The 24,429-nt window shown below is 33.2% G+C and overlaps 1 protein-coding gene and 2 pseudogenes across 1 annotated transcript; all 3 read left to right on the top strand.

The window, feature by feature from the left end:
- Nucleotides 1–8,736: 8,736 nt before the first annotated feature.
- On the top strand, nt 8,737–10,322 carry LOC126767191 (NADH-ubiquinone oxidoreductase chain 2-like; annotated as a pseudogene).
- Nucleotides 10,323–10,664: 342 nt separating this feature from the next.
- Nucleotides 10,665–12,121, top strand: LOC126767190 (cytochrome c oxidase subunit 1-like; annotated as a pseudogene).
- A 6,892-nt stretch (nt 12,122–19,013) lies between these two features.
- Nucleotides 19,014–19,730, top strand: LOC126767189 (uncharacterized; the record flags this gene model as incomplete). The annotated part of the gene is made up of 3 exons (XM_050484766.1): nt 19,014–19,036; nt 19,307–19,490; nt 19,563–19,730. Coding segments are annotated over exons 1-3 (375 nt in total), but the record flags the coding sequence as incomplete, so codon positions are not given.
- Between the last annotated feature and the right edge of the window lie 4,699 nt (nt 19,731–24,429).

Here is a 24,429-nt window from a genome sequence, read left to right as displayed (position 1 = left end):
TGTGCAGAGCAGACCAAGTCAGTATATGATTAAAAAAATTAATTGTGAAAAACATTATAGCTTCGGTGCAGCCGGAGGTTAACCTTTTGTCTTGCTTTAACAGAACGAAATATTGGAAATATAAAATATATATATAAATAACTTGAACTAATCTGGAATATTCACATTCCAAAAACATACTTATCTATAGAATGGATTAAATAAAGTGGATTGATTTTCTATATTATATATTATTTGGCATACTTATTGTCATATAGTACCTTTTGCAGCTCAATATATGTATGTGCTCAAGGTGATTTGGTGTTTCAGTTTTTTCATATGATCGCTTTGAAATGCCGAAATGTCAATGAAATCCAAAAAAATTGATACTTTTCTGCTTGGTAAAGGGCATAAAATAAAAAAAAAAACATTTAAATAATATTTCATAACAATTTTACTCAGGGTTGAAAAGCTATGGTAAGTATACTGAAATAAGTTTTAATTAAAAGCATATTTCTCTAACAAAGGAATTAAAAGTAAGATAAAACAAGTACGCACTGTACAAAAACCAAAAATGTAGTAATAAAATCGCTCGAAACGAACATGAATAAAGTCCTTTACACAAACACACATAAATGTGTACCATCTCCTTTATTTCAATATTATTCACGACTTCTATTATTTTTTTTTTTTGACAGAAATTGTCTGAAAAGTGATTCGTTTACGAATATAAAATTTATATACATATGCCTTCAGCAAAGTAAAGAAACCACATGTAATATTCTTTATCATGCTATTGTAAGGAAACAAATACAAAAACACGTGTATGTTTTCATTCGCATTGAAGACGCCTTTCGCTGCCTGACTTACTTGAAAATAATTTCCTTCTTGCTCAAAACAATCATTGGAAATGAGTGAGACGAGCTTCCGTAGTATTGACTTCGAAAAGCGACATAAATATTAAGATAAGTATAACCTGATGGAAGGCAAACGCGAATGCTAATTGAATTTTATTTCAATAATTGCAGAAAAATATAGTTATATAAATTTACATGAAGGCAAAGTTTGATTAGTTTGAATATGGTGAAGTGCACTCAGGACAAGTCGAGATATATATGTGCGTATGTATGTAAATATTATATATACCTATATATATGACTGGCTCTATTTTTATATGTAAGAAAGCTGGTAAGTTAGGCGGAATCGAAAAATGATTACGGATGACGATAAACTTGTTAGGCACAGAAATGGAACTGAAGAATGAAGCAATCGAAATTTGAATACAATACTTGAAAATATCGTCTTTTAAAAATTGAATATTGTCGGTATAATTGATAATTTCTTTATTATTTTAATTTAAGACTAATTTCGTTTTCGTTTTGTATTAATTGTAGTTACCACAAATATGGTTCAATTTAAATGGAATTGAAATGTTAGAAAAGGTTCCAATAGGTTCTTGAAGAACAACCCAAAAGTACTACAAATTAACCTATGTACGTAAGACTATTTTAATTTATATCTGCCTTGTGATTAGGAATAAATCTGAATCCATGTTTTACCTATCCAACATTGACCTGAAAAACTCAAAAATCGTTAAATATACTTTAAGGGGTCTAAGTTAGTCTTTGAAGTCTCATATTTTAATTATAGATCTTTAATCAAGCACCAAATTTTCATAATTGTTATAACTTATTATGTTTTTGAGATATTTTTAGACTTCTATAGCTATCAGAAAGTGGACTCCTCATCGTTAAATTGTAAGAAAAGGCCCTGGTTCATAATGCAAAATATTTCAAAACCTACATTGGCGAATTCCCTTCCATTATTTCTACTTCACTCATTTCAACGCTTCGTTATTCATCGATTATGCCATCGATTAAATAGTTTACATATCTTTTTTTGTTTTTTTTTTTTTTTATTTCAATAGGTAACTTAAGATAACATAAAATAAACTAACGAACAATTTGTTTTGCTTATTGTATAATACAATACTTACCAAGGTGCATTGACGGCGCATCTTAAAACTTTGCTTTGAAATTTCTGGATTTGTGCAACAATGCTAGAGCTTGAGCAGCCCCAAAGTTGTATCCCATAACTGGTCTGAACACCTGCTACACGACAGACAGAACCGCAGTATCACCTGCAAATGTTGCTGTAATACAATTGTCGTCATGTGGTAGATCGCACGTAAAGAGTAGGTAAAGGATGGGTCCTAACACACTACCCTGAGGAACACCAGCCTTTATTTCCTTTAAATCGGAGTGCATATCTCCATGTTTAATTCGAAAAAATCAGTCCGAAAGGTATGATATTAAAATATTGTAATATTTTTTTTGGTAAAAACATTTTAAGTTTGCTTAGGAGCCCGCCATGGCAAACTTTATCAAAGCATTAGACACGTCGAGGAAAACGGCCGAGCAAACTTTTTTCTTCAGAGGCATTTTCAATGACTCGAGTTGTTCTATGGACTTGATCAATAGTGGAGTGATTTTTTCTAAAGCCAAACTGATGCGCCGGCATCAGCTTCCTCTCTTCATTTATGTTGTTAATACGCACAGCAAGCAGTTTTTCCAAAAGTTTTGAGAGTATTGGCTGGAGAGATATGGGCCGATATGAAGTATTTTCATGCGCTGCTTACCAGGTTTATTGAACAAAATCACCTCTGCAATTTCCAATAAATAGATACGTATTGAAAATTTATAGTGACATTCATTATAGCAGTAATTTTACATAATTATAACGTTGTGAGGAAGCTGTTTTAGTATATCACTGGTAATAAGGTCAAACGCAGACGATTTTTTAGACTTCAGTCTTTTTATTTCTGCACATACCTCATCATTAGTTATTAGAGGAATTTCGGTATAATTCTCGTAAGTATGGACATTTCTGCTGCATTAGATGTGTCATATGGTTTGAAGACACCTTCAAGGTATGCCGAAAAAACATTTGCTCTCTATATATCGCTCTTGGCCCATGTCTGGTCTGGTTTCTTTTAATTGGTGTACTACTCCAGGATGCATATTGAATTGTATTTGTCAAATTCATGATTTCGTTATCTAGCTCGGATTTACAACTTATTTTCACGTGACTATCAACATTTTATAGCATTTGCTTAAAGTATTCCCAGTCAGTATTTTTATTTGTTAGCGAAAGTGGAGGTTCCTTCAATTTGTTTAAATATAACATAATACAAACACCACCTAATCCTGCTTTAGTGACTGTCTACTTATGTTAATAAAGCGTAAATTGAAAATATTTTATTACCACCATAACGCAGCACTTACCGCACATGTCCAAACATAAATTTCAGCTTCTTTATTATTTGTACTTTACCGTTAATTGGCTGGTGCTCTTACATATGTATAAGTAAGTACTTCCTTATATGTTTATATAGACTACTGCATGGAGTTAAAAAAAAAAAAAACAAAAAAAATAGTTGAATTGATATTCCCAAATATTGCATTCAGAAAATTTGGAGATCCCGAAAAATTAATGTGACTTTCTGTCAAAATAGTATTAATACGTGTTAAAATAACTCAATTAACTTATAACCGGATAACTTTATTAAATAATCTTTATATCTCGAAAACGTAACATAATTTTAATGCTTTATATAGAAGTCTCCACTGTTCATGGAATTAACGGTTTTATGTTATTATTTTAACTAATTGACCCCGCAGCCGTTGTCCTGCGATAAATTATGTGTTTTGAAATTAAAAGAAAGTTGATTTATATTGTGGTTAAAATCATTTATTTGCGATTTCTCCACATTTTTTTTTTTCAATGTAACGCAGCTTGATAAACAACATTTTTTGGTTTCTGTTCCGGTGCGTAAATGTACAGAAAAGATAGTTTTCCAACTCGTGAGCACGCCACGTATATCTGGCCGTGTGAAAAACATGGCATTTTCAAATTTATGCCACACACTATGCGATTATCCTTGTCCTGTTGATTGTCATCTCAAATGCAATTTTCACTGGAAACGGAATACGTTTTAATTTAAAAATCACGGCTTCGCATTTGCCCGTGCACTCAAGGAATCTTAGCTACGATAATTTAGCCATTGTCTGAACATTCTTTCGTGAAATGATAATCGGTAGATGAAATTGACATCAAACCACAGGAAGTATCAACCGGAATTGACCCATTTCCAATTTTTAGCGAATTCGATGTAAAATGTCTTCGGCAATCTCATTTTTGTTCGTATCCCATAATTGACGCGGATTTTTAAGGTGATATGCCGAAATGATCATCGCGAAAAGTGTGCGAACTTCATTTGCATTCGAAGTAGCTATCGCATCGTCCATCGTTTGATTCCAGTGATTATCATGTTCCACTAATTGTAATTTCTGGCTTGCTTCTCAAAAAGTTGCATACACCGTACCATTCACACTACGCAATTACTCAAATGAAGGTAGCAGCAATCGTCGTTTTTCCGGTGGATTGTGTAAATTTGTCCTCATGCGTTAGTTGAGAACACACCTGGATGGCCATCTACCGGTTGGCCTTGCTTTCTGCGTAACTATTTGAATTGACGATGCATTCCATGTACATATAATATCAAGGCATTTCCGAATAAAGCAATGTTCTCGCAAACGGATCACTGTCGAATGTTGTGAAAAAACTCGTAAATGTTAGTTTTGTTGCTAGCGGTATTTCCACTGGCTGTACTGTATTCTCTGGGTTGAAATGCAGTCCTTGGCCATTTTCCAAATTAACTGCGAGACGCAAAACAGTAAATGTTCATGAATTGCCAAAATAAATATCCCACAAAGCGCTTTATTGCAGTTCACGTATCGACCGTATCGTTCAAGGCCAGTAACCGCCATATTGCTTCTTTTGGTGACGTTATTACAAACGTATTTGATCGATTACACCAAATTTCAATGCTCAACAATGATATGAATTTTTAATGTGAATTGGACAATAATGTTTATATAGTACGGTCCATGTGTTGTCAACTTTGTTGTGTTGTTAACTTCAATATTCATGCCTCTAAATTGAATGCTATATGTTCTACCATTGTCGACTGGTGAGCAACGCTGATAGAGTGGATACCCCTCATTTCCAGTTTGTGTTTCCGAAAGAAAAGCAAGTGGATAGTGTTTCGTGCATTTATTGTCAGACATACAAACCGAAGTGGGATTGTAGTGTCCGCAAAGTCCAGAAACCATATTAGTTTTCGCCACTTCGTTTAATACTGGATTTTTCTCTGCATCAGGAATTTCCGCAGAAATGATTTCATCAATTTAATCTGGTGTAACCACAATCCAAAGAAGAAAGTGTATGTGCGCCAAACCTCTCTTTTGCCATTCAACAGAGTACATCTACCATCTAATAGCACCACATATACGTGTGTCACCGCATCCTGGAAGTACTTCTTGCCTTGCTTTGCATTGGGCTGCCATACTTTAATGGCAAATGGCTCTTTGTGTGAAACACACGTACAGTTTTCACTGAATAATTTTCAATAATTTTTCTTTTGAATAGCCGGAATAAAAAAGCAAGCGAACGAAATTGAACGATTCAAATAATTTACAAATCAAAATATTGAAAAACAAAATAAACAAATATTAAAAAAAAAAATTGTATAGAAAAAAGTTACTTTTTGGAACTATCCAATTTTCCGACTTTTCCTCATGAAAAGTATAATGTGTTTTCATTTCTAAACCTTCCTCGATCCACAACGAACATCCTCTGAAATTTTCATCAAGATTGGTGTAGCCGTTCTCTTAGCGTTACTAACAAACAAACATTCATTCGTCTGTTTGGGAAAAAGAAAGGGGCTCTTTTTGGGGGTTTTCCGGCAATTATTCGAATTTTTCTTGCCGTAAAAACCAAAAAATTGGCAAAACTGTTCCAGGCGTTTTTGAGATATGCGCTTACCAACACGTTTTGCGATCCATTTTTATATATAAGAAGATAAGATAAATAATATACTATACATATGAGACGTATAAATTATACTTATAAAAATCTCACTCACTAATATTGCGCTCAGAAATTTTCGGTTTTTCGAAATATTATCTACAATATCATTATTAAATAGTTTCGGTGCCCCGAAATTGAACATTTCATTTTGTTTCCAATACTCTTTTTCAAAAACTGGATTAAACTTATTTTATGTACTACTTGTATATTAATAATTTATTCCTATAATAATCGAGTATTTTGTTCTGATTCCGATAACGTTAACTGCATATTTCATTTATATGTACATATAATACTTCAATAAAGAACAGATAATTCGAACGGGTATTTAATGTGCATTCTAATTGCAAATGTTGAATAAATAGTTGTTAAGCCGATTACACCGTACGGTATATTTCTATGGTAGCCTATGATAGAAAAGAAATACGCGGCAAGGGATACGGAGTGTAAGCAAGGAGCAGCTAGAATATTCTTTAAGGGGTCAGTAGGGTATTCTGGCCTGTTTTCTTGACATTTTTTGTTTTATAGAAATTATGTGATAATCGAGATTTCATTATCCGTCATTTACATATTTTTTTATGTTGCTGTAAATTTAATTAGATTAGCAGTTCCTGAGATATGGGTTTTGGTCCATAAGTGGGCGACGCCACGCCCATTTTCAATTTTTAAAAAAGCTTTCTTCTGCCATTTCTTCCGTAAAATATAGTGTTTCTGACGTTTTTTGTTAGTCGGTTAACGCACTTTTAGTGATTTTCAACATAACCTTTGTATGGGAGGTGGGCGTGGTTATTATCCGATTTCTTCCATTTTTGAACTGTATATGGAAATGCCTGAAGGAAACGACTCTATAGAGTTTGGTTGACATAGCTATAGAAGTTTCCGAGATATGTACAAAAAACTTAGTAGGGGGCGGGGCCACTCCCACTTTTCGAAAAAATTTACAACCAAATATGCCACTCCCTATTGCGATCCTTTGTGCCAAATTTCACTATAATATCTTTATTTATGGCTTAGTTATGACACTTTATAGGTTTTCGGTTTTTGCCATTTTGTGGGCGTGGCAGTGCGCCGATTTTGCCCATCTTCGAACTTAACCTTCTTATGGAGCCAAGAAATACGTGTACCAAGTTTCATCATGATATCTCAATTTTTACTCAAGTAATAGCTTGCACGGGCGGACAGACGGACGGACGGACAGACAGACATCCGGATCTCAAGTCTACTCGTCACTCTGATCACTTTGGTATATATAACCCTATATCTGACTCTTTTAGTTTTAGGACTTACAAATAACCGTTATATGAACAAAACTATAATACTCTCCTTAGCAACTTTGTTGCGAGAGTATAATTAAGCAAATCGGTTGAGTGGTTCGACCGGAATCATGTCCACCAGTTTAAAATGGTGTGTTTTGAGAAAAACGCGCTTAAAGTTTGAGGTGTGCACTCCGAGCGCTCCGAACGTCGAGCGGTATTATTATTTTCGTTATTTATTAATTACATTAATTGCAGTAGTAAAAATTACTAAATTGGACCTCTTCGAAAAATAAACTAATGAACAACCTTTACGAACCCAACACCCCTTATTTAAAATTGCAAATAACGCACTAGTAGATCTTCCGGACCCAATTCATATTTCAGCATGATGAAATTTCGGGTCGTTATTAGGTCTATGCTTAATTATTCAAATTCTAACAGGATTATTTTTAACCATACATTATACTGCAGACATTAATTTAGCATTCAATAGTGTAAATCACATTTGTCGTGATGTAAATTACAGATGATTACTACGAACTCTCCATGCCAACGGTGCATCATTTTTCTTCATTTGTATTTATTTACATGTAGCACGTGGAATCTATTATGGGTCTTATTTATAAATAATTATTATTAAATATAAGAAATAAAAAAAAATAAATGTATAAATTGAAATAATAATTAAATTAAATAATAAAACAAATCATATTTATTATTAGTAACTTAATTAATATTTAAATCTAATCTAACTTTTTTTAATAAATCTAATTAATATTAATAAATATTAAATTTATTTATAAATATTTTATTCATATATTTATTTAAAATGAAAATTTTATTTTATTTGTATAAATATTAAAAATAAATTAACGATATACTAAGTTAAGATTAATATAAATATATACATGTATATAAATATTTAATTAATGAATAGATATCTATATTCATATTAAAAAAGCCTTAAGATTCATAGATAAATAACAGTATTATCAATTTTATTAGTATATAATGTAATAACATAACATTTTAAAATTGTTATAAATTAATGTTAAAAATAAATTTATTATAACCATTTATCAATTTATATGAAGTTGATCTCTTAATTCTCGGAAATGTCTATATTGGAATTTAAAATTATCTAGATTCATAAAAACTAATTTTTTAAATAGTACTTTTTTTATTTAAATACTTAAAGCTTAATTCATAATTAAGTTATGTAGACAACTTAAATCTGAATACAGAAAAAAATATTAAAATTAGATCAAAACAGCCTATTTTAAATGAAATAAGTTAATTTCATTCAATGAAATGCCTGATAAAAGGGTTACCTTGATAGGGTAAATAATGCAATTAGTGTTGCATTCATTATATTTAATAGAATTAAACTATTTCTAAAAGTATCAAAAACTTTTGTGCATCATACACCAAAATATATTTATTATTTACTGTGTATATTTTGATATTGTTAAAAAGATAAGCTACTGGCTTCATACCCCATTTATAAAGGTTCTAATCCTTTTCTTTTTAATTTTTAATAATTCAGCAAAAATTATATTTTTTTATCTTAATAACAGGAACTTTAATTACTGTATCATCAGATTCTTGATTAGGTGCCTGAATAGGGTTAGAAATTAATTTGTTATCATTTATCCCCCTAATAAATAGTAACAACTTAACATCTACAAAAGCCTCATTAAAGTACTTTTTAACTATATTTTGCTATTATAATGACTTATTTAAATAATTACTCAATTATCCAAGATAATTCTTCTTATAGAAATTTAATAATTATTTCATTATTATTTATTGTTGAAAAGAGGGCCAGCACCGTTTCATTTTGGATTCCCCAATGTTATAGAAGGGCTATCTGCAATAAATGCACTTGCTTTAATAACATGGCAAAAAATTACTCCCCTAATGTTAATTTCTTATACAGCCCAAAATACCTTTATTTTTATAGCAATTATTGCTTCAACTATTACAGGGTCATTGGGTGGATTAAATTAAACCTCCCTACGAAAATTAATAGCCTTTTCATTCAACCACCTAGGGTGAATACCAGCAGCTATACAAGCGAATGAATTAATATGATGCATCTATTTTTCTTTTCTTACATTATTATCTTTCAGTTTCGCCTTTGTATTCAACAATTTCAAAATATTTCATATTAACCAATTGTTTAATTCATTTTTGAATTCTAAAATTCTTAAATTCATTCTAGTATTCTTAAATTTACTTTCACTAGGTGGGTTGCCCCATTTATTGGGTTCTTACCTAAATGGTTGGTTATTCAGTTATTAGTATTAAAAAGTCAGTATGTATTAATAACAATTATAACAGTTATAACACTAACCACTTTATTTTTATACCCTGAACAGGTATATTAAGTTTGTCACGAAGTTTGTAACATCCAGAAGGAATCGTCGAACTAGTCCCTCAGTTTATAAGATATCGTTTTGAAATTTTGCACACGTTATTTTCTCTTCAAGAAGCTGCTCATTTGTCGGAACGGCCGATATCGGACCACCATAACATATAGCTGCCATACAAACTGAATGATCGGAATCAAATGCTTGTATGGAAAACTTTCACATTTGACAAGATATATTCACGAAATTTGGTATATATTATTTTCTAAGGCAACAATGTAATCTCCGAAGAAATTGTTCAGATCGGTTAACTATAGCATACAGCTGCCATACAACCTGAACGATCGGAAAAAAGTGCTTGTATGGAAAACTTTTGAATTTGCCAAGATATATTCACGAAATTTGGTATAGATTATTTTCTAAGGCAACAATGTAATTTCCGAAGAAATTGTTCAGATCGGTTAACTATAGCATATAGCTGCCATACAAACAGAACAATCGGAATCAAGTTCTTGTATGCACAACTTTCACATTTGACAAGATATATTCACGAAATTTGGTATAAATTATTTTCTAAGGCAACAATGTAATATCTAAAAAACTTGTTCAGAACGGATTACTATAGCAGCATATAGCTTCCATACAAACTGAACACATAGTTACTAACAGAAATGCACCTGTGAAGGGTATTTAGCTTCGGTGCAACCGAAGTTAACGTTTTTTCTTGTTTTACCTACGATTATGTTTCGCAGCGTTTATGCTTAATTGCTATGAAAATAATTGAACTGTTGATACAACTATTAACAATATTTCTTTTAAGATAATATTAATTTTGTCATTTATCTCTACATTTAGTCTAATTTTAGTTTCCTTAATTTATTTATTCATATAAATTATACAGTAAGGATTTAAGTTAATTAAACTAATAGCCTTCAAAGCTATAAATATAAGTATACATCTTTTAAGCCTTAGTAAATTTATTACTCCTTTAGAATTGCAGTCTAATGACATTATTGACTATAAAGCCAAAGCCTAAATAATAATTAAATTATTAATAATGATTAAAAAGAATAAATTCTTATAAATAGATTTACAGTCTATCGCCTAAACTTGAGCCATTTAATCGCGACAATGACTATTCTCAACAAATCATAAAGATATTGGAACCATATATTTAATCTTCATTTGTAATGTAATTTTAAGAGCCCATGCTTTCGTAATAATTTTCTTTATAGTTATACCTACTATAATTGGTGGATTCGGAAATTGACTTGTTTCTTTAATATTAGGTGCACCCGATATAGCGTTCCCACGAAAAAATAATATAAGATTTTGATTATTACCCCCTTCCCTTACATTACTTTTAGTGAGAAGTATAGTAGAAAACGGAGCTGGTACATGTTGAACAGTTTATCCACCCCTATCATCTGTTATTGCTCACGGAGGGGCATCCGTTGATTTAGCTATTTTTTCACTTCACTTAGCCGGTATTTTTCCAATTCTAGGAGCCGTAAATTTCATTACGACAGTAATTAATATACGACCAACAGGAATTTCATTTGACCGAATACCTCTTTTCGTTTGAGCAGTTTTATTAACAGCTCTATTACTTTTACTATCATTACCAGTTTTAGCAGAAGCTATTACTATATTATTAACAGATCGAAATTTAAATACTTCCTTTTTTGATCCTGCAGGAGGGGGAGATCCTATTCTTTACCAACATTTATTTTGATTCTTTGGGCACCCAGAAGTTTATATTTTAATTCTACCAGGATTCGGGATAATTTCTCATATTATTAGCCAAGAATCAGGAAAGAAGGAAACCTTTGGTTCTCTAGGAATGCTTTACGCTATAATAGCAATTGGTCTTTTAGGGTTTATTGTATGAGCTCATCATATGTTCACAGTAGGAATAGATGTAGACACTCGAGCATATTTCACTTCAGCTACAATAATTATTGCCGTACCTACAGGTATCAAGATTCACTACACGCTACACAATTAAATTATTCTCCAGCCATATTATGAGCTCTCGGGTTTGTATTCTTATTCACAGTAGGGGGATTAACAGGAGTTATTCTTGTTAACTCATCTGTAGATATTATTCTTCATGACACATATTATGTAGTAGCCCATTTCCATTATGTGTTGTCAATAGGAGCAGTATTTGCCATTATAGCAGGATTTGTCCACTGATACCCATTATTCACAGGACTAGTACTAAACCCTAAATGATTAAAAAGTTAATTTATTATTATATTTATTGGTGTAAATTTAACCTTCATCCCACAGCACTTTTTAGGATTAACTGGTATACCTCGACGATATTCAGACTACCCAGATGCTTACACAACATGAAATGTAGTTTCTACAATTGGTTCATCTATTTCTTTACTAGAAATCTTGTTCTTCCTATTCATCATCTGATAAAGTTTGGTAACACAACGACAAATAGTTTACCCTATACAACTTAGTTTTTCAATTGAATTACTCCAAAACACTCCTCCAGCTGAACATAGTTACTCAGAACTACCCCTTTTAACTAATTATCTAATATGGCAGATTAGTGCAATGGATTAAAGCTCCATATATAAAGTATTTAACTTTTATTAGAAGCTAATGACAACATGAGCTGCCCTTGGCCTTCAAGATAGAGCCTCTCCTCTTATAGAACAACTTACCTTCTTTCATGATCACGCTTTAATAATTTTAGTAATGATTACTACATTAAGTAGTAGGTTATTTAATATTTATACTATTCTTTAATTCATACAGATTATGGAAAGAGCACTTCGAAGGTTAAACCTATGGGCTAAAAACAATGGACTAGGAGTTAACCCGAACAAAACAGAACTGATGCTATTCACAAGCAGAACCAAAATACCTCAATTTCAACTTCCGGTACTAAACGGTACAACACTCAGTCTATCCCCCACAGCTAAATACTTGGGGGTGGAGATTGACACCAAATTGTCCTGGAAAATAAATATAGAAAAAAGAATAAACAAAGCATACATGGCTTACTATACTTGTAAGAGAATCGTCAACAAGAATTGGGGCCTCAAACCAAGTATAGTCATGTGGATGTATACGGCGGTCATAAGACCTATACTTACATATGGAGCTCTGGTATGGTGGCCAGCGCTAAACAAAAAATATAACATTAAAAAATTAAATGGTATACAAAGAGCAGCATGTACGGGTGTTACTGGGGCAATCAGGTCATGTCCTGATCATGCGCTCAACGTGATCCTGTATCAACTACCAATGAACATTTTTATTCAAAAAACAGCAGCTATTGCGGCGACAAGAATAAAAGAATTGGGAGGTTGGAACCAGCAGAACTATGGACATAGTGTAATTCTAAACAAGCTCCCCATTAATAAATCAGATTACATTCTCCCAAAGCTGGACTTCAATAGACACTTCCAGGTAAGGATACCATCTAGACGAGAATTTAGAAGAGGCTCAATAGAAGAGGAGGATACCATCTCAGTCTATACCGACGAGACCGACGGCCTTGTCTTCACCCATGACAAACTCCACCACAGTACACAACTGCAAGAGAGCACTAAGCTCAATAAAAGACAAGCTCCAACTAAACTTAATCTGGGTTCCCGGCCACAGGAGCATTTTCGGTAACGAAAAAGCAGACGAGTTGGCAAAGGCAGGAGCTTTCCTCAACGAATCCGAGGCGGAGATAATACCAAGTCCGCTAGGATCAATCAAAAGTGAGATCAATAGACAATTTCAACAAATTGCAAATAACAGGTGGAAAAACATCACAAAATGCGTCACAACTAAACAATTATGGCCAACATATGACAGGAAAAGAACCAACGACTTACTAAATAGGTCAAGGAAAAGTATTTACAGAGTAACAGCTACCACAACAGGGCACTGGCCATTTGGGGAACACGCATCCAAAAAGAAGGAAACAATCTTCCACTTTCTCTGTGAATGCCCAGCTCTAGCACAGATCCGACACAAAACACTTGGAATCCATCTAGCACCAAACCTTGAATGGATTTCCACTAAAAGCATAGCGGACATAAGTAGTTTCATGGAAACCTCAAAATGGTTTGAAAGAGAAGGTGAAACGTAATAGCAGATACAGGAGGTTCTACGAACAGTGCATCAAAATGGCACATCAAGTGTTAATTGAGACCGATAGGGCTGCACTCCTACCTACCTAACTACCTACCTTAATTCATACACTTACCGAAATCTTTTACACGGTCAAACCAATGAAATAATTTGAACAATTCTTCCAGCAATTGTTCTACTATTTATTGCTTTTCCTTCTCTTGGACTACTGTATTTATTAGATGAAATTAATGAACCCTCAGTTACATTAAAGGTTATTGGACATCAATGATATTGAAGCTACCAATATACAGAATTTATAAATGTAGAATTCGATACATATATAGTTCCAACTAATGAATTAGCAGCAGACGGATACCGACTACTAGACGTTGATAATCGTGTAGTTCTACCTATAAATTCACAAATTCGAATTTTAGTGACAGCTGCATAGTAGTTCATAATTTTCATTAGATGACTGAAAGCAAGTACTGGTCTCTTAAACCAATTTATTGTAAATTAGCACTTAATTCTAATGAAAACAAGTAAGGAAGGGCTAAGTTCGGGTGTCACCGAACATTTTATACTCTCGCATGGTAAAGTGATAATCGAGATTTCATTATACGTCATTTACATATTTTTCAAATACCGTATTTTTGTAAAGTTTTATTCCGCTATCATCATTGGTTCCTAATGTACTATATATTATACAGAGAAGACATCAGATGGAATTCAAAATAGCTTTATATTGGAAGAAGGCGTGGTTGTAAACCGATTTCACCCATATTTCGTGCATGTCATCAGGGTGTTAAGGAAATATTATATACCGAATTTCATTGAAATCGGTCTAGTAGTTCCTGAGATATGGTTCTTGGTCCATAAGTGGGCGGCGCCACGCCCATTTTCAATTTTTAAAAAAAGCTTGGGTGCAGCTTCCTTCTGCCACTTCTACCGTAAAATTTAGTGTTTCTGACGTTTTTTATTAATCGGTTAACGCACTTTTAGTGATTTTCAACATAACCTTTGTATGGGAGGTGGGCGTGGTTATTATCCGATTTCTTCCATTTTTGAACTGTATATGGAAATGCCTGAAGGAAACGACTCTGTAGAGTTTGGTTGACATAGCTGTAGTAGTTTCCGAGATATGTACAAAAAACTTAGTAGGGGGCGGGGCACGCCCACTTTTCCAAAAAATTACGTCCAAATATGCCCCCCTAATGCGATCCTTTGTGCCAAATTTCACTTTAATATCTTTATTTATGGCTTAGTTATGACACTTTATAGGTTTTCGGTTTCCGCCATTTTGTGGGCGTGGCAGTAGGCCGATTTTGCCCATCTTCGAACTTAACCTTCTTATGGAGCCAAGAAATACGTGTACCAAGTTTCATCATGATATCTCAATTTTTACTCAAGTTACAGCTTGCACGGACGGACGGACAGACGGACGGACAGACGGACGGACAGACGGACGGACGGACGGACGGACGGAAACATTTAAATTATTAAACTATTTAATATTTTTTGGTGCCTCAAATAGCCCCCATTCAAAATTAAGTTTATTTATTATCTTTATACTCTCGCAACAAAGTTGCTAAGGAGAGCATTATAGTTTTTTATACTCTCGCAACAAAGTTGCTAAGGAGAGTATTATAGTTTTGTTCACATAACGGTTGTTTGTAAGTCCTAAAACTAAAAGAGTCAGATATAGGGTTATATATACCAAAGTGATCAGGGTGACGAGTAGAGTTGAAATCCGGATGTCTGTCTGTCCGTCCGTCCGTCTGTCCGTCCGTCCGTGCAAGCTGTAACTTGAGTAAAAATTGAGATATCTTGATGAAACTTGGTACACGTATTTCTTGGCTCCATAAGAAGGTTAAGTTCGAAGATGGGCAAAATCGGCCTACTGCCACGCCCACAAAATGGCGGAAACCGAAAACCTATAAAGTGTCATAACTAAGCCATAAATAAAGATATTAAAGTGAAATTTGGCACAAAGGATCGCATTAGGGAGGGGCATATTTGGACGTAATTTTTTTGGAAAAGTGGGCGTGGCCCCGCCCCCTACTAAGTTTTTTGTACATATCTCGGAAACTACTACAGCTATGTCAACCAAACTCTACAGAGTCGTTTCCTTCAGGCATTTCATATACAGTTCAAAAATGGAAGAAATCGGATAATAACCACGCCCACCTCCCATACAAAGGTTATGTTGAAAATCACTAAAAGTGCGTTAACGGACTAACACAAAATTTTACGGAAGAAATTGCAGAAGGAAGCTGCACCCAGGCGTTTTTTAAAAATTGAAAATGGGCGTGGCCTCGCCCACTTATGGACCAAAAACCATATCTCAGGAACTACTCCACCGATTTCAATGAAATTCGGTATATAATATTTTCCTAACACCCTGATGACATGTAAAAAATATGGGTGAAATCGGTTCACAACCACGCCTTCTTCCAATATAACAATATTTTGAATTCCATCTGATGCCTTTTCTGAATAAAACTTTACACAAATACGGTATTTGAAAAATATGTAAATGACGGATAATGAAATCTCGATTATCACTCTATCATGCGAGAGTATAAAATGTTCGGTGACACCCGAACTTAGCCCTTCCTTACTTGTTTCAATTACTTTTATCTTGTTTAGCATAATAAATTATTACTCTGTAATTCCTAAAACACCTAATTCAGAAATTTCAAGCAAGTTAGGTCACGATAACATATTTTTTGTAATTCAATTCTTCTAACACTTCATAAGGAATTTAAAACTCTTTAAGGCACATCAGGACATTCAGGAGCAATTGGAGCTATAACTTCTGTTTCAGGATTAGTAAAATGATTCCATCAATATGATATTTCATTATTTGCTTTAGGAAATATTATTACTATTTTAACAGTATATCAATGAAGACGAGATGTTTCTCGAGAAGGTACTTTTCAAGAATTACATACCATACCCGTAACATTAGGATTACGTTGAGAAATAATTCTATTCATTTTATCAGAAGTTTTTTTTTGTGTCTTTCTTCTGAGCATTTTTCCACAGAAGCATATCTTCAGCCATTGAACTAGGAGCTATATGCCCCCCGCGGGAATTCAACCTTTTAATCCATTCCAAATTCCGCTATTAAATACAGCTATTTTATTATCTTCAGGGGTAACTTTCATGGCAACAGGATTCCACGGAATTCATGTATTAATTGGGACAACCTTTCTTCTAGTATGCTTAATTCGCCATTTAAACAATCACTTTTCTAAAACTCACCACTTTGGGTTTGAAGCAGCTGCATGATACTGACATTTCGTCGATATCGTCTGATTATTCCTTTATATTTCAATTTATTGATGAGGAGGGTAATTAATTTTTATCTATATAGTATATAAGTATATTAACATTTTGAAAATAAATTACTAAACAATAAGATACTAATTCTAACCCATCCCATCCTAATAAAATTCTGATTAAATTAGGGCTAATAATTAATAATATTATAGATAATACAAATATTAAAACTAATATAATAAAACGATTAATATTTGTATCCCCTCTCATATACTCCTTTCTATAATAAAATACTAAAGAAGCAATTAACAAAACAAAAGATATAAATTATAGTCTCATTCAATCGAACAAAAAAGTTATTACAATTTTAGTTGAATTTAAACTAACAACTTCTCATTCTGAAAATAAAGAATAATTATTTAATAAAAATACTAAGCTAAGTAAAAAATCTAATTCTACAAATTGATAAATATTTCACGATCTAAAATGAGAAGCCTCACTTCATTAACACCACAAATCAATATTTTAAATAAAATATTTAGATCTAAAGTCAAAATAAACAAATATCTCTCTATAAAATCAATAAATTTAAAGGAAATCAATGAAGAAACAATAAAAAAATTCACGAATCTTACCACCTCTAAATGAATAAACCCCCGAAAAAATCTTTCCATGCTGACTATAAGCGTATAAATATAAGGTATAAGCAGCACTAAAAAAGACAATAAAGATAAAGAAATTATGGTAGCTCAAGATCAACTTACAATTCTATTTAATAAAGAAATTTCTCCCAATAAATTTAAAGAAGAAGGGGCGGCTATATTATAAGCTCTTAATAAATAAAAATCCCCATAATGTTATTGAGAGCATAAAATTTAATAAAGCCTTATTGATTAATAAACTCCGGCTCCAAAACCAAACAAAATAACCCAGACGAACACAACCCTTGAGCAACTATTAAAGTATAAGGACCACTAAGACCTCAATAAGTTAAAGTTATTAGACCGCCTAAAACAATTCCTATATGAGCAATTGATGAATAAGCAATTAAAGCCTTTAAATTAGTTTGGCGTAAACAAACTAAACTAATAAAAATCCCTCCTACTAGTCTGATACTACCTCTATATCTAATACCGCAACAGCCCGTATCTCCCCAACTTTAGTATAATTCCAGCTAAATTATTGGTCCTGAAACGGGGGCTTCAACATGGGCTTTAGGAAGCCATAGATGAACTAAAAATATGGGGCATTTTAACTAAAAAAGCCAAAATAAAAAGTAAGTACAATAAATCATAATTAAATATATAATTATTTAATAAATAAAAATGTATTTTATTTAAATTATTATATAAATAAAAAATTCCAAGCAGTATTGGTAAAGAAACCAATAGAGTCCAGTCATTATAGTAAGTTCACCTCGGAATTCGATATACCCATTATATATGTATATCGAATTCCGAGATTCCTTCGTAATTTAAACTTAAATGACTGGACTAATAATGTATAAAATAAACAAGTAAGGAAGGGCTAAGTTCGGGTGTCACCGAACATTTTATACTCTCGCATGATAAAGTGATAATTGAGATTTCATTATCCGTCATTTACATATTTTTTTATTTTGCTGTAAAATTAATCAGATCAATTTGTGTACTTTGAGTATTGAATTGTATTTTCATTTCCTAATGTATGTAGTCTTTGGATTATAAACTTTATTAATTTAATATTTTATGAAACTCACTTTACTTATTATAACTTTACATTTTAGTTTTGTTTATTAAATTCACATTTTCCACAACTTATTATTAATTTAATATTTAATTGTCAACTTATCATAACTTATTATAACTTTACATTTTAGTTTTTGTTTATTAAATTCACATTTTCCACAACTTATTATCAATTTAATATTTTGTTAAACTCACTTAACTTATCATAATTTTAATTGTTAGGCAGCGGCTTGTCTGCTACTTCTGAATACTTCTGTACTTCATTTTAGTCAACTATTGTCTACTATGCTCGACTGTATATTTCGAATATTCAGCCCTATCACGCAATCCATCGTGGACTGTTTTTTCGGGAAAGTTACGAAAGTGCTATCATGCAATTCGAACAGTTCCGAAAGTAAGTTCGAAATTCGTAGAGTTGCATTCACTGAATTCACTCGGAACGGAAAATTTTGAAGTTTAGCGGAATTTTTGTACGACAGGTTTGTACTAACGGAGAATAATTTAAAAAAAGTAAAATGTAAGTTTTTAATTAAAAATAAATATGTTATAGTTTGAATTCAATTAAAAGTTTTAATATTTAATATTATCAATTAAAACTTTTAATTGAATTCAAACTATAACATATTTGTTACCAGTAACATAACCTTTAATGCGATTTTTGCAGGTCCAAAGTAATTACCACAAAGCAACAATATGCACTAATGGTTGAGCTGTTACAGCAAAAACCAGAAATGGCACAGGGTTTTACCAAGTGCCCTAAAGAAGAAGTGGCAGCTGTTTGGAACAATATGGCCCAAGAACTGAATAGTGTTGGTCCGCCTATCAAGGATATTTCCAGCTGGAAGAAGGTAATATAATAAAGTTGTAGATTTTATTGTTGTAACAGGATAATTTAAAGCTTGTTTTTTATTTTGTATTAGGTATGGCTTGACTGGAAGGCCTATATAAAAAGGAAATTAGTTGAAAATAAAAAGGAGCAGTCAGCTACTGGTGGCGGCAGAAATAGGCAGCACCATTTCAACGAATTGGAGGAAGCGGTGATCACATTAACGGCATTGCAAACAAGCACAAGTGGTATCGAGAATACTGTGAGCATCGTCTTACCTATTGTAGCCGACGCACAATGGGGCAGCAGACCAGAAAAGTTGGCAAAAACTAATTTTTTCAAAATAGCCGGTAGCACTTTTCGTTTATTGCTTTGGATTTATGAATATACTAGCAATAATAAACCAACGATTTTTCAATGTCATTTTCACCACCTCTCTTTTCAGAGCCTTAAAAACACAGAGCTTATTTTCGCAATAAGTGCAGTTTGATTTTTGTGCATTTTCTATTCACAGTTTGAGTATATATTTTCCAGTCGCTGACTATAATTTAGCAACTTTAATTATGGAACCATCAACATCGAGTATTTATAAAGATTCATTTATATTCACTTTGTGCGTAATTGTGATTTTCACATTTTGGTCGTTTTTTTTCGGAAACCTACCTTAATAAGTTTATTTTCCTACAGTTCAAGTTTTAAAAATTGAAAAAGTTAGTGAGCCCGGCATGATCGGCCGGAATTTTTTTAATTATCCTGTAATATGTATATTTATGTACTTAATTGGAAAAAAAAATTGTGCGGATTTTTTGCGTTTTGGCATTTGCTCGCATTTATGTATGTGCCTATGTACTACCTTTTGTTGTAGTTTAGTTCGAAGCTTTTTTTACTTTGTTTTGATTATTTGTTTGTCAAACGTCAACTACAAGTACAAATGTGAACTGCATTGATCTTTATTATTTTGGTTGTAAATCGTCAAATAGAATCGAGTGTTGCCATACTATCTTAATTTTATAATCTTTTAGTGGTTGATTTAACTTTTCATTTCAGGTGTTAGTTCAAAAACAATTTTTGTCAATCGTAGGGAGCTCATTCAAATAATATTTTGTTGTGCAAAAATCACAACTGATGAAAAGTTTATTTTTTTAAAAAATGAATTGGAAAAACAAACAAAATTTCAGCAAGTGACTAAAGAAGAATTGAATAAAACATTGAACCGCCTGAAGTCTGAATTTAAACTTCGTTGGAACAAATCGTACCGAAAAATAGACGTTTTTAATGAAATTAATAAAACATGGCTGGATTGCTCAATTTGTTTTATGAAAAATTCAAGCCAAAAAGGTGGTCGGCCTGAGAGATCTTTTGAAGAAAGCTCAGATTGTACCAAACGAATGAAAACAAAAGATTTGAGGGAATCTACGCCAGTTGATATCCTGAGTTATGCTGCTCAAATGAAATTAAAGGAATCGGGTAAAGTGAAGGCATCAAACTGAAGTATTGGAATTATTGATATGTCCACTTATTCCTAATAACGATGAAGAATATGATGATATTTACGATGATGACGGTCAACAAAACGAAAATTGGTCTAGTGATGAAAGTAGCAATATAAATATATATAAAAAATAAAGCAGTCGCCACCAATCACTATATGAACGGTTCAGGTAAATCTGATACAGTCTAAAAACTTCGGTAGTAAGCGGCGCAATATTCTGAAATTTGGTACACATACTTACTTTAGTAAGAGGAATCAGGGTGCCAATTTCCAACTTCCTAGCTTAAGCCGTTTAGTTGATGCCAACTTTTAGGTCATTCTGCCCCACTGTGCGACGTGGGTAATGAGACGTATCAAATGCCATCAGTGACCTGCAGTCCAGCATTACCTAGACGTACTACTAGGCCACCGGAAACATCTACAGCCGATTTAATTAAAGAGCAATTTAATATTCAAAAAGAATTTCAAGAAAAGATTATTGATAAGTTAGACGATCTCTCTTTACGTATGCGACGAGTAGGCAGAGCATTGGAAACACAAAATGATTTAAAAAAAAGCGGAAGTGGAAGAAATAAAAAGGCACAACATAGCTATGAAAAATTTGATAGCTGCTAAAAATTCCATTAAACAGAAAATGTTAGAGATAGAGGAGAAAAAATTGAAAGCAATGACAAAAAATAATTAAATTAATTAAATAAATACTTAATTAAAACTATAAATATTTTCTGTTAATATTTATTTAGGATATTATACTCGGGTAAGTGTTGCACATATAGCTTCCCTGATTTGTGAAGCTGCATCATTATGAGTTGATGAAAGAATTTCATTACTTTCTATAAAAATATTTGGTTCCGAATTATTTTCTAAACTTTCATCATTCACGCGATAGTGAATGCAAACGTTGTGTAACGCTGCCGCAACATTAACGATTTGAGATACCTTCCATGGCTCGTAGTGAAGCTCACGAGCACCCAGAAGACATCTTAATCGATTTTTAAAAACTCCTATTGTTCTATCAACGATATTTCTCGCTTTTGCATGTATTTTATTATATTTCTCTTCTGGGCTTCCTGAGGGAGGGGTACGGAATGGTGTCATTAACCATGGTTCTAAGGCATATCCAGCATCTCCTGTACAAATATAAAATTTTGGGAAGTTTTGTGATATATATGTTTGTATGTATAATACCCAAAAGCCAAGTGTTTCGTTCACCATTGCTGACATTCCATATGTGGGAGTCGTGATTGCTGTCAGGAAACTGAGCATTCACATAACGTATTTTCATTTTATTGTTACATATCTGCAAAACATTGATTAAGATGTTTGAAATGCGAATTTGTCACCAAACTTACAATCATGGCATTGATACTAAAGTATCCTTTGCGGTTATAATAGAGAAACTTATCTTTAGTTGGAGCAACGATTTTAATATGTGTCCCGTCTACACACAAAATCGCGCCTGGAAATCCGTATTTTAGAAAAAAATCCTTTTTCGCTTCACTTTTTTCAACGTTACTTAACTCGAGGTTTATCCACTGAGGGCACAAATGGGACTGAAGCAATCCCAATATTTCTTTTAAGATGCAACAAAATGTTGACTGAGCCATTGGAATTTCGAAGTCTTTACCCACTCCATACTGATAGCCTCCTTCAGCTAAAAACCGTAAAACCGAAGACAATCGATGAAGTAAAGATATAGATCTCGATCTTGAAGAACTTGCATTCCTCTCTAGAACATCGAAGACATACGTAAAGGCCATCTTATTTAACCGATAGTTTTCAATAAACCTGTTTTAGACAAATAATTTTAATAAAATTTAACAATGAATTTTTGTGGATTTTTGAACTGTACATTGTTTCGTTCGCATCGTCCCTCAGTGATTTTCGGTGAATTTTTAGATCACGCCGACTTCTCTCACGTTCTTCCTCAAGAAACATAAATAAAAACGTTAGCGAATGCATATTTTGTTCGTAAAATCAATTTGAATACAAACGATTTCACTTTTATTAATAAAAATTTAAATTTTTTCTTCTACACAGCTGATTTCGAAATGTCAAAATTCAAAGTTAAGTCTGGCAACAAAAGTTTCGAATTCACATGGATTCAATGATAGCAAATTATGCCTATTCGTAGCGGACATTCGTATTCGTAGCTTCGCTACGATGGATTGCGTGATAGGGCTGATTGTTCAAGTGTAGTTCGAATTGATCATATGTTCGTATAGTTTTGGTCAGAGGTGCATTTAAAAGGCACGTCCGCTACGTGTGGACCTTTGACCCACATGTTCCACTCCCACATGTATATATTATACAGAGAAGGCATCAGATGGAATTCAAAATAGCGTTATATTGGAAGAAGGCGTGGTTGTGAACCGATTTCACCCATATTTCGAACATGTCATCAGGGTGTTAAGAAAATATTATACACCGAATTTCATTGAAGTCGGTGAAGTAGTTCCTGAGATATGGTTTTTGGTCCATAAGTGGGCGACGCCACGCCCATTTTCAGTTTTAAAAAAAAGCCTGGGTGCAACTTCCTTCTGCCATTTCTTCCGTAAAATTTAGTGTTTCTGACGTTTTTTGTTAGTCGGTTAATGCACTTTTAGTGATTTTCAACATAACCTTTTTATGGGAGGTGAGCGTGGTTATTATCCGATTTCTTCCATTTTTGAACTGTATATGGAAATGCCTGAAGGAGACGTTTCTCTATGGAGTTTGGTTGACATAGCTATGTTAGTTTCCGAGATATGTACAAAAAAACTTAGTAGGGGGCGGGGCTACGACCACTTTTCCAAAAAAATTACGTCCAACTATTCCCCTCCCTAATGCGATCCTTTGTGTCAAATTTCACTTTAATATCTTTATTTATGGCTTAGTTATGACACTTTATAGGTTTTCGGTTTCCGCCATTTTGTGGGCGTGGCAGTAGGCCGATTTTGCCCATCTTCGAACTTAACCTTCTTATGGAGCCAAGAAATACGTGTACCAGGTTTCATCATGATATCTCAATTTTTACTCAAGTTACAGCTTGCACGGACGGACAGACGGACGGACGGACAGACAGACATCCGGATTTCAACTCTACTCGTCACCCTGATCACTTTGGTATATATAACCCTATATCTGACTCTTTTAGTTTTAGGACTTACAAACAATCGTTATGTGAACAAAACTATTATACTCTCCTTAGCAACTTTGTTCGCAGCCTTACCAGCAAGGCCGCAGGCATTCCTTAAAAGTCTACTTCAGTTTTGTGGAGGCAGCAAAAATAACGCCTGCCAAAAAAAATATTACGGCGACGATGAGTTATCGCAGCGATCAGCCGCCGAAAGGAAAATTAAGCAAGCGCAGTCAGCAGAAGCAGCAGTAAAAAAGAATCGGGCAACTACAAATGCGCCGACAGCAAACACTATGCAGATACCAGCTAGCACCCGGACAGCGAAGGAAACAAAACGCAAGGTGAGAATGT

This window comes from Bactrocera neohumeralis, unplaced genomic scaffold (assembly GCF_024586455.1).
Source record: "Bactrocera neohumeralis isolate Rockhampton unplaced genomic scaffold, APGP_CSIRO_Bneo_wtdbg2-racon-allhic-juicebox.fasta_v2 ctg453, whole genome shotgun sequence".
Classification (NCBI taxonomy): Eukaryota; Metazoa; Arthropoda; class Insecta; order Diptera; family Tephritidae; genus Bactrocera; species Bactrocera neohumeralis.
This window is presented reverse-complemented; position numbering and strand designations above follow the sequence as displayed.